This window comes from Lytechinus variegatus, chromosome 3 (genome assembly GCF_018143015.1).
Source record: "Lytechinus variegatus isolate NC3 chromosome 3, Lvar_3.0, whole genome shotgun sequence".
Classification (NCBI taxonomy): Eukaryota; Metazoa; Echinodermata; class Echinoidea; order Temnopleuroida; family Toxopneustidae; genus Lytechinus; species Lytechinus variegatus.
In genome coordinates, this window is record NC_054742.1 from 43326663 (window position 1) to 43342559 (window position 15897).

General features: G+C 36.4%; 1 protein-coding gene across 1 annotated transcript; it reads left to right on the forward strand.

Annotated features, from left to right (window-relative positions):
• The first annotated feature begins 3003 nt into the window (after window positions 1-3003).
• LOC121411094 (signal recognition particle 19 kDa protein-like) lies at window positions 3004-15021 on the forward strand. Its single transcript, XM_041603613.1, has 4 exons — window positions 3004-3111; window positions 12055-12202; window positions 13127-13238; window positions 14348-15021. The coding sequence occupies exons 1-4, from the start codon at window positions 3074-3076 to the stop codon at window positions 14476-14478; spliced, it is 429 nt and encodes a 142-aa protein (XP_041459547.1). The 5' UTR covers window positions 3004-3073; the 3' UTR covers window positions 14479-15021.
• The last annotated feature ends 876 nt before the right edge of the window (window positions 15022-15897 follow it).

Here is a 15897-nt window from a genome sequence, read left to right on the forward strand (position 1 = left end):
CTGTGAAATTTCAAAGGGCGGACGTTTCATCAAATGCAGATATCTCTAGATAATTGAGCTTCATTACAAAGAAAAAAAGTTGAAACTTCTGTGATTTATTGAAATTATATAAATAGAAATGATGTACAATAATTTCTTTGACTTATCCTGAAGCGTTTCATTTTAAAAGATAAAGAAACTTAAGTCATTCAAAATTTCAAACTGAGGGCAAAAAATGGGATAGGAAATGAATGTGCAGGGAAATGACACCCGGGGGGCCACTGTCCATTCACGTGTGGATACCATGCGCGACCATGGGGTCTCGAAAAGCACCCTAAACACGTAATTTCCATATTCTGAAAATGCACCCCTTAACAAGTTTTGGCGTGTGAAACCCTACCCTTAACAAGTATTGGAAACAAAACGATACTCTTAGCAAATATTCCCCGAAATGAACCCCTAAACAAGTACAGGAATGTTTTATTGTTACGGGTCCTTCGGTCGTCGGCTTTACCTTATTTGGTTTAGTACGATCCCACCTTCTACACCTCGCGCAAAACGGACTCTAAACACGAAGTGTTGGGGCAAAAAGGACATCCTTTATAAAACATTTTAATTTTGTTTTATGATCCCCGCAAATTCGACCCTAAACACGTAATTTTCCTAGCGAAATAGATACCTTTTTTTCATTATTTTTGTGTTTTTGACACCCTTATCACGTTACGTACGTAACGTGCCCTATCGTGAAAAGGACATCCTTTTTACGTGTTTTTTTGGTCGCGCGTGGTATCCACTCGTCAATGTAAGTGCCCCCCCCCGGGAAATGACATCAAGTTTATTAGAATTTGATGAACAAAATATTGTAGTATAATACGACACGAATTTTATACCTTTCTCTTTTTTTTAATATAGGAACCCGTTTGCCCCTAAAATTATGGTTGTTTAGTAATAAGATGAAAAGCGGGAGAAGTTGCCTGTATGGATGTGACGGAAGACATTGATATTAAGAATTTACCCGCCCGGAGCCGACCCGACCAGAAATTACGCGATCAATTTGAAAAAAAAAGATAACTTCGTATACTTCGGCCTAACCTTACTCTGATCCCATGTCCTAATGACATACATTTGAACTTAAACTGACAAGAAACACATATAGCTGATGTGGGAAAATAAAGGGATAGAGAAAGGGTGAGGGAAACAAAGGAGAGCTGCAAAATTGTCGTTTATCCGCACGCAGCGCGGAAGCAAAATTCATGTATATAAATTTATATATATAAATTTAGAGCAAGGAGTTTCTCTTTTGAGAAGAAAATAAAGAATAACAAGAAAAACCCACAAAGCTACCTTTCTTTCCTTTCCTCCCTTCGTTTTTCCTCTTCTACTCTCTTTTTTTTAAATTTTGGGGACTTTTTTTTTGGGGGGGGGGTGGACGCCCGCCCCACCGCAGTAACGCCACTGGCTATGACGATCACCCCATCCAACAAAACCCGGAACAAAACGGCGGGTAAAGCAGCCGCCAATTAGTTCCGCCGGTACTAATCGACTGCCCGAGTCAATTTTCTATGATTGCGCTGCGCGCGTGTAGTGTGTTGTACCATAGAGATGTATATTATTGACACTAGAGGGCGGACTTCATCAAATTGCTGTGATTCCATGTTCGGGGCGGCCGCCATCTTAAAGAGGGCAAGAGCGCGGATTTATAACACACGGCTCTATGGGAGAATATCACATATTTCACTTTTTTACATTATATTTTCAATTTAATGCTGTATGCAACGTTAAAATCACTAGGCAAAACATTTTTATGTTAAAATATATGATAACCATGCATATTTTATAAAGGAGATGGACTGAACATCCAGAAAACGGGGGAAAAATAGGTTGCTGTACGTGCATTACCTATGATGTAGATCAGGGCTTGGTCTGAAGTTTCCCCTCCTTTCAGTTAATTTTGAGGAAATCAAAGTAGAAATCATATGGTGAATCACTGATAATCCCATTAAATATAATATTGGAGACTATGCGACGTTATAGCTATATTTAACACCACGGGTGTTAAATCTAGCAGCCCAATCAATAAAGGACCTCACCATCTGGTGTTGGAGTTAAAATGACTGACACTGGTGTTAAGATTACCAACATTTAGGATGTTAAAATATATCAACACCAGTCTTGGTGTTCGATTTGAACACGAGTCGGAGAATGTTATGAAGTTGACACCATTTGGTGTTCATTTGACACCCTCGAACACCTGCAGAAACGAACATTTAAACGAAAGTTTAAATCACCCATTGGTGTAAAAAAAATACCAACACCAGCTTTGGTGTTGTTTCACGGTTCGGATTCACACCATTTGGTGTCCGATTTCAAGTTCTTCAACACCTGCAGCCTGACGGTGTAACTTAACACTAGGGTATTTTTTTAAAATACCCCAACACCTAGTGTTGAGTTACTCCAGTGAAGTGTAACTTCAACAATAATTTTTGTTAAAATATTTCTATCCAACACCTGTCACGGTGTTGTTTCAACACTTCTGAGTATTTGGTGTTTATTTTACACTCTAAGTGTTGTTTCAATACAGTATATTGCTTGAACACTGAGTGTCAAATGAGCACCAAATCAAGAGAACATATGAACACTCTAGATAAAGTGTTAAGTTGACCTTATCTGACACCCTTGTCACGGTATGATGGCTAATATATTGAATAACTACTACTCAGTCGACCTCGTTTCCCCCGTTTTCTGGATGTTCAGTCCATCTCCTTTATAAAATATGCATGGTTATCATATATTTTAACATAAAAATGTTTTGCCTTGTGATTTTAACGTTGCATACAGCATTAAATTGAAAATATAATGTAAAAAAGTGAAATATGTGATATTCTCCCATAGAGCCGTGTGTTATAAATCCGCGCTCTTGCCCTCTTTAAGATGGCGGCTGCGCAATACATGGAATCACAGCCGCATTACGCGCGCGTCAATGCGAGCAATTACTCTAGTGTCAATATACATCTCTATGTGTTGTACGCATAGCGCATACGTGTGACGTGCGTGATTCGCGATTGATCGAGAAGCTGGAATTGCGAAAGGAAGAATGGCACATCTGTCAACAAATCCAGCTGATAAAAACCGGTAAAATTGTTTAGAAATTATTTAATGAATAGAGCCGTGATTCTGTTTGTGAAATTATCGGAAGATTATATCGATAATATAATTATGCACTTGCTGTGTCCCTTCTAAGTTCTAAGTGAGACTAAAACTAGAGTAGAGTACGAGTTTAGACTTCAGTCCCATACCTTGTCATTTCTGTTAGTCCCAGGCACTTTTGTAGTCATTTATTTGTAATCATGAACATGAATTCATGATCACTCATTCTATGATCAAGGTGCATGGGTGCATTACTGTCGCCATGTACCGTATATCCGCCAGAACTCATACGGGTTCGAAGAGATGATCTTTAAATCTACTTATCTAGCCTGTGCAAGACTCGAGTTCCGAACACGGCGATTAAGGATTATTTCAGAAGGCTTTACGTTACCGCTACCACTCATTCAATGAACAAGGTTATAATATAATGACCGCTACCAGAATTCGTACGCTCTTGCCAACAGTACTCGTACACCAGATGGCACTATTTGATTTGCTGTAATTACTGCATTGACCCATATGTTTGCGCTCTTTCAGAAACGTGGACCGGATGGGATTATTACCAGTATTTTTAGAAAAAGCGAAGAAGAAAAAAAAATCAGAAAACATGAGAATAAAAGGAGAAAAAAAGAAGGTTTTAATGATAATGATGAAGGTGGAGATGATGATTATCATGATGGAGATATGTTTTTGTTTATTCCATGTGTTTTATCTAATCAAGATAATAAAAAAAAATATCAACGATTTTAACAATATATAATAATAATAATAAATATTATGTTGATGAAAAGGAGGAATGATTGGGAGATTTTTACATGGGCAACTGTCCTTTATAAAATCGTTATGATACAGGGCTCGACACTAGCGGCGGTCCGACGGTCCCAGACCGGTAAATATCACAGTCGGGCCAGTAGATTTTCAGAAATACATGTAGGAAGATTTACTCGTCTGACATGACCAGTAAAAAATATTGTCGGCCTTGTAATTTTTGTCATTTGTAAGCAGTAAAAGGAGAAATTTTCACTTCTGTTTTGGTTCAAACAGATCGGGTTTTGGGTGATATCGTCTGAATACATAATAGCCCCACATATGCATTTATGTGTGTGTTGATATTTGGTTTCTGACTTTCTTTCGTAGCTATTTTAATTGAGCCAAAAGAAACTGATAATTTATGATATAGTTTTAGCTTTCTTCCTATCTTCAATTTTCTTTGTTTCTTCCCTCTCTTTCATTTTTTGTTACTGTCTTTTTTAATTTCCCTTTTTTCTTTAATTTGTTCTTTCGTTCTTTCTATCCATTTAAAAAATATTTTTCTCCATTTCTATTTTCTCTCTTTTTCTTTCTTTTTTTTGGATATTTTTCTTTCTTTAATTCTTGAGTCCATCCATCCTATATTCATCTCTTCTCTTTTTTTAAGTTCCTTTCTTCTTTTTACCCTTTTCTTTCCTTCATTCTTTGTTACTTTTTGTTTCTTTCTTCCTTCCATCCATTATTTATTTACCCTTGTTTTTTTTTCTTTTCTTCCTTCTTTCAGTCCTTTCTCTCTTTCTTATATTCATTCCTTCCTTTCTTCTGTCTTGTTCTTTCTTTTTTTCCCTTTGTTAAATCTATCCTTTTACTCTTCCTTTCTTTTTTTTTGACTGCTTGCTTCCTTTCTCTCCTTTATTCTTTCATTCCTTCCTTTCTTTGTCTCTCAGTCTTTCTTTTCTTTTATTCTTTTACCTTTTTTTATATTGCTTGCTTCTTTCCTTCCCTTCCATTCTTTTATTTCTTTCCTTCTATCTATCATTTGACCTTTCCTTTATTTCTTCCTTAATTCCCGTCTTCCTTCTTTCAATCCTTTCTTCCTCTCTTTCTTTTGTCCTTTCCATCTCTCCTTTTACCATTTCTTGTTTATTGCCTCTTTCTTTCCCTTACTACTTTCTTGATTTGTTCTTTCTTTCTGTATTGCTTGCTTCATTTCTTTACTTAATTTCTTTTTCTTTTCTTTTCCTTATTTTTGTTCCCTCTTTATTCCTTCCTTCATTCCCTTCTTTAGTTCTTTTTTTTCCTTCACAACTATCCTTTCTTTACCTTTTTTTTCTTCCATCCTTTCTTCATTTCTGTCTTGCTTTCTTTTTGTTCTTCATTTTATTTAGGGGGGGGGGGTAACGAAAGGCTAGAAAAATAAACTTGCACTTTTTTATTAATGTTTTCTTTATTTTAGGGACCAGTAGATTTCAGGTCCGACATGAATAGGTTGGACCAGAAGAAAAAATGGGTCAGTGTGGAGCCCTGCAAAATAGTCACTGGCGGACCCCTCCCTTTGAGAGCCATAATAAAATTTTGTAATAAAAAATACCATTTGTCGAAATGTGCCCCCCCCCCTTCCCTTTAAAAAAAAAATCTGGATCTGCACCTGAAAATAGTTATTCATTATTGTTTATTTCTTTTACTTGTTTACCATTTGTTATCAAAGAAAATATAAAATCTTAAATTTGGATATTCTCATATCACAAATATATCTTTTTTAATTATAACTGAAGTATTTTTGGGGATGGTGTGTGTGGGTTACTGTGATGGCAGAGACAATATATGATTACGTATGACAACATTCCAAAGGCGCTGGATGGTGCAAGACACCCACACATACACACACACACACATATACATGTATATATATGACTCATGAGACAGACACGTATCTCACCAACAAATTAATGCAAGCACGAAGCGCGAGCTGATTTTTTTTTAGTATACTGACAGGAAAAGCGTGCCTGTTTAGAACTGTTTGTAGTAACTCATGAGGAGGATACATACCGGTATCTCACTACACAGATAGTACGAGTGCCGAGAGTGAGCTAAAATTTCTTTATATTCTGACCTGAAAGCTTGATATTCTAAGCATTTTTGGTACCAATGATTATGATTTGTATCTAAAGAATAGATGCAAGCGCGAAGCGCGAGCTGATAATTTTGATTTTTCGATCTGAAAAAATAACAATTTAATGGACGTTTTTGATAAAGAACAAGATACATATCCAAGAAAAGATGAATGCAACTCGAAGCAGTTCTTTTGAGGCTTTAAAGTGAAAACGGGACATTTGCACTCACCTATTTAATCATGAAAAGTATGGGTTTTTGCTACAGAAATGATGCGAGCGCGAAGCGCGAGCTGAAAATTTTTTATATTTCAATCAGAAAAGCAAGCATTTTGAGCACGCTTTTAAATAAAGAACGAGTTGTGCATCTCATTCTCGCTTGCTGAACATTACATTCTAGTTTTTTTGCCATATTCGGAATTATTGGGGGGGGGGCAAAGTGATATGTTTGCCCCCCCAATATTTTCATTGGTGGGGCGATCGCCCCCCCCAGGATCGACGCCTCTGCACGAATGGGTTACTTCGACGGCACAAAACAGTGACCACAACTTACACTTACCTGACACTTGCACTAACGATGCCACACGGTAGATACAGGTTCCTAAACTAATTCTGTTGCTTCTATTCTAGTAGACCATGGCGCCGAATGGGAAGCTGCTGGGATGTCCTCACTCGATGGCGTCTCAAGGTCTTCTCTCTATGGTGTCTGGATCCAATCTCTCACCAGGCATTAACTTGTGTACGTGCTGTGCAACGCACACACATAGCAGGCCTAGGAGCATATAAAGGCTCATCCAATCAGGAGCGCTCCTCGCATACACACAGCACATACACAGAATTAACATACATCAACATTTGTCAATACATAGATTAATACAGACTAATACATACATGTATAGGGTACTGCATGTACATGGCCCAATTACTACATGTACATAACCAAGTGTATATTTGTCTCTCCCCCTCCCCCTCTTTGTCTCTCCTCTCTTTGTTACCACATTTCGTAATTATCATTTCCCACAACACCTCTTACAAATAAATTTAAAGAAAGGTCCCTATACATTTTTAATAAGGTAAAACTTGGGCAATACTTCGCTCTTTAAATTTTTTTTCCACATCATAATTTTTTAGGAGAGGTTATTTACATGTATATGAAATGCAATTTATTCATGTAATCCTCATAGGATTTTTCAACATAAATCTGATGGAATAAATACATGTATGTATATTTTATATATTTGACAATTGAAATTGTTTGATAAGTACAATAACTCCAATTAAATATATCTATTTAATATTAGTAAAGTCTACTAATTCTGGTGAATATACTTTAAATTTCCAATGCTTTATACATTAGGTATAAATAAACATATCTTGAAAGAATTGTTGCAGGAGATAACATTGTTTTTACAATGAAATATCATATTGTGTTTATAACTTGAAATAGACATGATTAATTTCGTTTTCAATAAGAAACATCGCTTATATTGATTTCAAAGTTTGTTCTTTGAATCTTTATCCATTTGATTCATTATAAGACTCGTTTATTGGAATTAATTTCTTACATTTTTATCTTCTGAGTCACCTTCTATATCGTGGATAATATGAAATACATTTTTTTTACAATTTACAAAAGACAAAACTAAGTATTCAAACGTCAGTTCTCATTTGAAACTTAACGTCTTGGCAATATGCATGTAGTTCTTCAGGACCGTAGCCAGGATTTTCTATGAGGGGGGTTACGAAATATAAAAAGCGAATCTTTCTCTTTCATGATCAGTTCCGCCCCCTCCATCCCCAGGAGAAATCCTGAAGCGCTAAAATACAAAATAAAAAAGCAAAATAAAAAAGCAAATAAAAAAAATGCGAAATACATAGAGTGGTACATTAAAAAAGGATTAATCTTCTTTTTGACAGGTAGGACACCGATATGTAGTTGCTGTGATTTCTGCATCGATGAGTCCCCAAACTTCAGAGGATTCATGATGCATCCACCAATTGCAGAAATCACAGCCGATCCACTTTTCACCCACTTTGTACAATACTTGGCACATGCAACAAATATTTGGATCTATTTGCAGGCGAGGTTGCTTACGGGGTTGATTTTTGCTTTTCGTCTCGCGTTTTCTTTTTCCCGTCATTCTCCTTCTCTTCCTTCTTTTTTTATCCTCTCTACGGCTTCCTTTTTTCTCTTCTCTCGCCTCACTCGGAGCTGTTGTTTTATTTTCTTAGCTGTTTGACGCTTCAAGTCTCTCTTTTTCTTTTTTCTTGTTATTTTCTTTCTCCTGAAGGAATTCAAGGAAGGCTTCCCCCATATCGCTTCTGGCAACTGCTCATGCCTCTTTCCGGTTGAGAATTCTACCCGTGGAAATCTTATATTCGTGAAGAGCAGGGGAGATTAAGTCAGCCTCGGAAAATGCCTGTCTGTCACAAACATTGACCCGATCCATAGAACTCAACCTTAGAGTTGAAAGTTGAGGAATTACATCAGTCACTTGTCATGATGTGGATGGTTGGTCTACTTCCTCTGGTGCAGACGTAGATGACGTGCTATCAGATGCTGCTGAGAAAATTGAAAACGGATGAAGATGATCTTTTTTGTAATTTTTGGTGAATGGGAAGATCCAGCTGCCTTGAAACCGTTGATTGCTATCGCTGGTTGTGATGTCACTCTCTCCCAAGCTTTCTTGAACACTCCGGCGAATGTAGACTTTATCACGAAGTATCCAGGGTTGGATATTCAAAACTCCCGTTCTGCAATGTTCCACTCCGCCTTGAGCGACCTGAAGAGGGAAACATCACAGGGTTGAAGTAGATGTGTGGCATTAGGCGGAAGCCTGTACAAGATGATTTCGTTCTGGCAGAAACTAGCAGCTTCCAGTGATTTGTGAGTGCTATGGCCATCCACCATTAGCAGAACGGGTCTCGGAATGTTGTGTTGAGTGAGAAACGGATGGAAGAGATTCGCGACGAAAGCGAAGAAGGACTTGGAGTCCATCCAGCCGCTATCGGTTGCTGCAAAGAAAGCTCCACGGGGTGTGTCTGTCATATACATGTATTGCCCACAAGCCTCTGTCCGTACATGGAACGATAATGACAGGAGGAAGGAAATCTCCGACGGCATTCTTTGTTGCCAAGACGGTGATTTGCGTCGTCGGAGTTCCTCACCTCATGGACGAGTTTGGATCCCTTTTCTGCTAGAACTCTTGTCCCCTTGCGCCTGCCAAGTGGGAAGCCGCTTTCATTGCAATTGAACACCTGCTTTCCTTCAAAGAGGATCCTCATGGCCCCAACTTCCTCCAGATAGCCCTCTTATTCTTTGAACCATCGATCGATTCGGCCAGGGGTGACAATGGCCCTCTCCTTGCCTATCAGATGTGATTTTTCGGAACACAAGCGTCGGATTTCTGGTGAGAAATCTCCCAAACCATTTGTCACCTGGCCTGTAGATGGTGTCTTCCATCTTTATCGATCATGTTCTTCACTACCTGCAAATAAACACAAAGAGAAAAGACAAAACACTGTTAGCTTTATGACTAAGGTTCACTACTCCAACAATTATAACTATTTTCACTATATTATTAAAAGAAATGTGATACGAATGTATATCTGGCATCATTAATTTCTGTTATAATCAATTGAGTACAGCAAATGGTAGTACCACTTTAAAGGGGAATGAAACCTTTGGAACGAATAGGCTTGTGTAGAAACAGAAAAATCAAAGAATAAGAATAAAGAAAGATTGAGAAAAATCAGACAAATAATGAGAAAGTTATGAGCATTAGAATATTGCAATCACTAATGCTATGGAGATCCTCCCATTGGCAATGCGACAAGGATGTGTGATGTCACTGATGAACAACTTTCCCTTTGGTGGACTATGAAATACCCTCAATATGTCTCTTTGCATTTTCTTATGATGATACAAACTCTTTATCCATGATGTATTACATGTCCTCATGTAGAAGGAACACATGATCTATGGATAGATGTGATAAAAGAGGCAATTCAAGTGAAATATTTACTACAGTATTGAGGAGAGTTGTTCACAAGTGACATCACACATCTTTGTCGCATTGCCAATTTGCTATCTCCATAGCAATAGTGATCGCAATATTCAAATGCTCATAACTTTCTCATTATTTGTCAGATTTTTCTCAAACTTTTGTTGATCTGTTTCTTTGATTTTTCTGTTTTCACACAAGCTATCTTGTTCCAATGGTTTCATTCTCCTTTAAGCTGGTGTACATGTATCATTGCATTGTTAATCTCTGAAAAGAATATAACAGATCTATGTATGATTATTTTTCAGTCGTAGTCATTTCACTTTGAAATAACCATAAGATAGTTTTCCAATAACTGGTTGAGAATGACATTATGAATACCACCAAAGTGAGTGATGAATGTTATTATTTCTAAAATATTGTCAAAATACTTACATCTTTAATGTTTTCTTTGGTTTGACCTAAACCTACTTTGGCCATTTGAATGGCCCAGTCGACGCCTTCTCTTCCCTGGAGGTGAGATAAGTTGAAGGGCCTTGTCTTCTGTCTTGTCTACTGTCAACGGGGGTCCTCCCATGGAATTTATCGGCCAGTGTGGCCAGGGGGATGCTATACTGCCATGATGCAGCTCGAAGAGAGAGCTCGCCCCATTCAACTCTCCTGAGAGCGGAGTGAAGGTCTTCTTTATTCCACTCCCTCAATGTTTTCCTTTTTGGCATTGTGACAGCTAAAATACATATTAACGAAAGAAAGGAATATAGTTAAAAATTTGGGAGCTATGTTTGTATAGTCTAAAATATTTCAAATTACTTGATGTTGAATCCCGGTGTTTAATTTCCATTTTCAATGTTTTTACGTTATCGTTTTTAAAATATCAAGTGCTACTATACAAACACAAATGATAATACCAAAATGTATTTTTATTTACTTTCATCTATCATACAGCCCCATACAACATAATGTAAAACTAGTATATAAGCGAATCTAATACTTAAAAAACCAATAAAACACAATAATGTTAGGATTTCTTATTTATGGCATATTCTTCTAACTAATCATTTTCTCAACACCACTCTTTTCTCCTCTCTCTTTCCCCTTATTCCCCCTTTCTCCATCCCTTTGGCATGTTCCTTGAAATCCTGTTGTTCAATTGTGCACATCAATCTGTATTAAGAATATTCTCATTACAAACATCTGAGTGTTGTGTTCACTTTTTCAGACAGGGAAAGAAACACTATTTGAAATATGTTCAAATGTGTAATAGTAGTACTTGAATGAAATGGAAGTGTTGCACAAGCATATTATTTTACAAAGAGACTGTAAAACTGACATTGTATTCTTGAGGTAGGCCTACACACAAAAGTAGGTGAAACTTTGCGCTTCATAAAGATGAAGTACTTTAATTCAGTATACGATAGTCAGCTAGCAAATCTTAAAAGACAAGTCCACCCCAAGAAATATATGTGCTCAAAATTTCATCAAAATCAGATAACAAGTTATATGCTATAACCAACCTTCTCTTCATCCAATATACATGTACATGTAAATGTTAGAAAAGCAAGATCACAAACTTTGACTTTTGATATATATACATGTCTCATGGCACAAAACTTTTGGCTTGGTGGATCCTTTCCAGGAAGCTGCTATAACATTTATTGTCCTTTGTATGAGGCCTTGTTTTGCATAAAGTCCGCTTCAGGTGACTTTGTACAACCCATATTATTCAAGTATGCAACAGCTGTGATATTATCTGTCCTTACCAGTACATGAATGTTCTTTTTCTCTGAGCAAAAGGCTTTCAGCCTACATGTATGGCCCAATGCTATTGTTTCTAGCACGTTCATTTTATTTTCATTGGCAAGTGCCATTTCTTCACTGTTCCATCTACCACCTGTCAATATGTGCAGACTTAAATTTTGCCACAAATGCTCTTTAGTACTGAATTGGTTTGTAATTTTTGATAGTTTTTTAAATATATGATTTCCCCTCATTTTTAGAGTTTTTTCATCACTCACAAAGTCGATAATCACACTCTGAAATGTATTTTTTTAAACTTCAATCAGATGGATCTGTATCTATCCAGCGTACATTAACAGCAAGAAAACTGTTGCAGAAGGGAGAAAAATACCCAAGGAAAAAGCTTTAGAAAATCCTACTCTAGCTGAATTAAGAGATGTATGCCAAGCAGTGGGGTTGCCTGTTGCAACAGAAGTAAGCATTGTCATTTTTTTGGTTCTATTTCAGTACATTTTGTGTGATATGTGCTCAGTATATCCAGTTATTACAAGTTATATGAAATGGTAATGAAAAACATTGGTGTTGAATAGTAGATTAATGTGATGTATGGTAGTAAATTATATTTATCATATCAAAGAACTAAATCTGAGACATGCAATTTTTGTCTTGCCTGCAAAGCAGAGCGAGACTATGGGCAGTGCTTTTCCGATGGTGAGGGCGGAGGTGGCGTCGTCAACATCAAATCTTATTAACCTAAGGTTAAGTTTTTCAAATGACATTCATAACTGAGGAATTATATGGACCTACATGTAGTTCATAAAACCTTCACATAAGGGTAATCAAGTATTACTGAACATCCTGCCTTGGTTTCAGGTCACATAACTAAGGTCATTTAGGGTCAATGAACTTAGACCATGTTGGGGGAATCAATATCGAAATATTAACCCAAGATTAATGTTTGAAATGTCGTAAGAGTATATGAACCTAGTTCATGAAACTTGCACATAAGGGTAATGAAGTATTATTGAACATCCTGCTGGAGTTTCAGGTCACATGACAAAGGTCATATAGAGTCAACAAATTTTGGCCATGATGTAGGTAGTTGATCAAGGTCAAATGTCATTTAATGGTTATTTGTGAACGTAGTACTACATGTATATTACAACAGTATATTATTGGTGTTTTATTGTAAATAATTATTTTGTAGTGATTTTTAAAGTCAGCACTGCTACTATATTGAATCGCGTAATACAGGCGAGACTGCCAGAGGCGCTCCACTTGTTAAATTTAGTCTTTTGCAAAAGCCATGTTGTGTTGATAAACAAGCAAGGTATGGTTTTTACAGCTCACTGTACTGTCCTTTATTTACAAGATTACAACACTATGTTTTCTTTCCAGGGCACCAAAATGTACCCTAGAGATCAAAACAGAGATCCAACCTTCAGAGGTAGAGTAAGAGTTCAGCTCAAGAATGCTGATGGAACATTTGTCTCTGACCAGTTCAAGACTAGTAAGTATTTTTGCAGTGTATTGGTTTGAACAAAAGATTATTTGATAACAAAATTTTCTTCTGAAGACCAAATGAGACCAAATTTAATGAGAAAAATATATAATTTCTGGAATGAACTATTTTAAAAGACATAAGTAGCAGATTGTATGTGGGGCCTAGCACAGCAGAATGCAACACATGAAAATACCATACATCTCAGAAGAATCCCAAAGGTATAAAGGGCACAAAATCGTATATATCCTAATGAATAAATTAGCACTTGCCCATTAAAGTTCAATCATGTTCTTGACTTTAAAAAGATTGCAATTATTGGGAGTTGAATCCTGGATAAATTGATAAGAAAAATCCCATGAGTGGTATTCTGATAGTCAAGGCTTCGTTAAACTTAAACCATACTTTTTATGGAGTGCCAGTTGTTAACTTATTCCCCAATTAAAAGTTATTCTTAACTTGCTGTTGAAGCTTTCAAAAACAAATTTATTGAGTCATGATATGGGAAGAATAGGAAAATTCAATAAAATAATGAATTATTTGGTACATTTTAATTGCCACGGATATGTACAGTGTAGGATATATTATGAAGCCAGCATTTAAAAGTCTAGTTTAGACTAGGGTTAACCCTATATAGCCCAGGCTATTTTGAAATACATGTCGTAATCTCCACAATTGTACCAAAATTTTTCAAAATCATTTTTGATTAATTATGCTAATTAATGCATATTTTCATAACTTGTCCCAAAACTGTTAGATTTTGGTCTAGACACTTAAAACATTTCTATCAAAAGACTATAACAAATTCCTTATGTATTTCTTTGGTTTTTTTACTTTGTTTTTCATTGTTATTTTTTAATGTAAATCGTCAGCAACACTATTTCAGTTTTAAAAGTAACATGAAATCCATTGTTTTTAATCAGTAAATATAATGATGGATTAATGAATTTTGGCTATATTACAGAATTTGCCTTACATTTGTACATGAAATCACGTTTTTGAACAATTTGGGTCTGACATGCTGGATATGGTTCAACTATCAGAATACAACCCCATTAAGTTAACAATTACATCACAGCTGTATATTTAACCTGTCTTTTTTGTTTGTCTACTTGAAGGAAAAGATGTCATGTTCCAACTTACAGAGATGATCCCCAAGCTAAAATCAAGAACTCAAAAACAAGGTGGAAGTGAACAGCAACCACAGAGCAGTACAGGCAAGAAAGGAAAGAAGAAAGGGAAGAGATAACACTCTTTACTGTCAATCTAATATGTATACATAATGTAGTGAGTAGACAAATAAAAGATAGTTCATAGTTACTTTCATTCCCATGTACATAGAATATCTGTGACGAAGAGTAAATGTCTTTGCAATTCTTTAGTAACATTTACAAATATCACAGAGATTTACTAGATATAGTGAATATTAACCCAGCCCCCCCGACAAATTTCGTCACTACGCTGTCGCAAATTTTTTTGACCGCGCCGCTAGCTGAGGTGCGGGGGGTGTCAAATTGACCCCCCCCCGTACAATGTATATCTTGATCTGAAATAGCCCAGTTAAAATAGGATTAAACTGGATTTGGGTTGAGGATACATGTAAGGTGAAGTATTGATATTGTATTTCCCCCTCTAAAGTGAAGTCTGTCTCACCAATTTCTTTAGTTCAGGATCAGTATACCTTTGCTTGAACATTAACATATTTATTGGATAGGTGTTCCCCCACACATTCATTTGATAATTTTGAAAAAACTTAATATGGCAGAGTGGATATGTGGAAGGCCCATTTGCACATAATACACAAATGTTGGCCATTTGATATCAAGTCATGTCTCTGTGTATACAATCTCATACATTGTTAGTCTTTGGACTTGGCATCTCTGTGAAAATGTATTTGATTTATTCAAGAATTGAATTTTAAATCAGCCTGGAAAACGCTTTAATTACTTTTAAATGTGGAACACATTCCTTGTCCCCTGTAGAAGCCCCATATAACACATTATACTTTTTTTTTGTAGGGGGACATGTGTTTGGGGCTGAAAACTGGATTACCCAAATTCCCCTGAAGAATATGGGCAGGGACAATATGCCTAAAGTAGAATTTTTTTCTTAAGATTGCCATTTCCCTGAAGACATCAAGAATATAATTACGACATGATTGTACATGTTTGTTTGGCCATTTGAGCTAAAAATTGTACTTTTCAATAAACATACAATTAAAGATCCACACTTGTCTTCCAGTTCTATCACATGTTGGGAAGTTGGTACTGTCAATTTTCTTCCAATATACTGCCAGGTTTTCTTCATGCAAAAAAAGGTGTTAGTCTAAAAACCCAAATCAGTCTCAACCCTGTTTCCAAAACGATGACAATTTTTTCCGGTCTTATTGCAACTTCTGTGGAATCTCCGAGTTTGATTAGCGGTTTAGCATTGTGTCCATGGCAGTTCATGCTGAAATGATCCTTCTACCTTTTTATGTACAATGTAGTTCATATTTTGTTTATCCATTCAATTGTACATTTTAATTATAAAATTGGTGCTTTGTATTCTTTGGAAAGAAAGGTGAGAGTACATTCATCTCTTTGGTCCCCATCCCCCCTGACTTGCTTGTTGTGCAAACTTTTTGTGTGGCAGATTAGAGATAAGTATAAAATTCAATATTTTACAT

Coding starts and splice junctions, on each gene's coding strand:
- LOC121411094 (XM_041603613.1), top strand. CDS start 3,074: ATGGCACATCTGTCAACAAATCCAGCTGATAAAAACCG. Junction 3,112..12,054: donor AATCCAGCTGATAAAAACCG/GTAAAATTGTTT, acceptor AACTTCAATCAG/ATGGATCTGTATCTATCCAG. Junction 12,203..13,126: donor GGTTGCCTGTTGCAACAGAA/GTAAGCATTGTC, acceptor TTTTCTTTCCAG/GGCACCAAAATGTACCCTAG.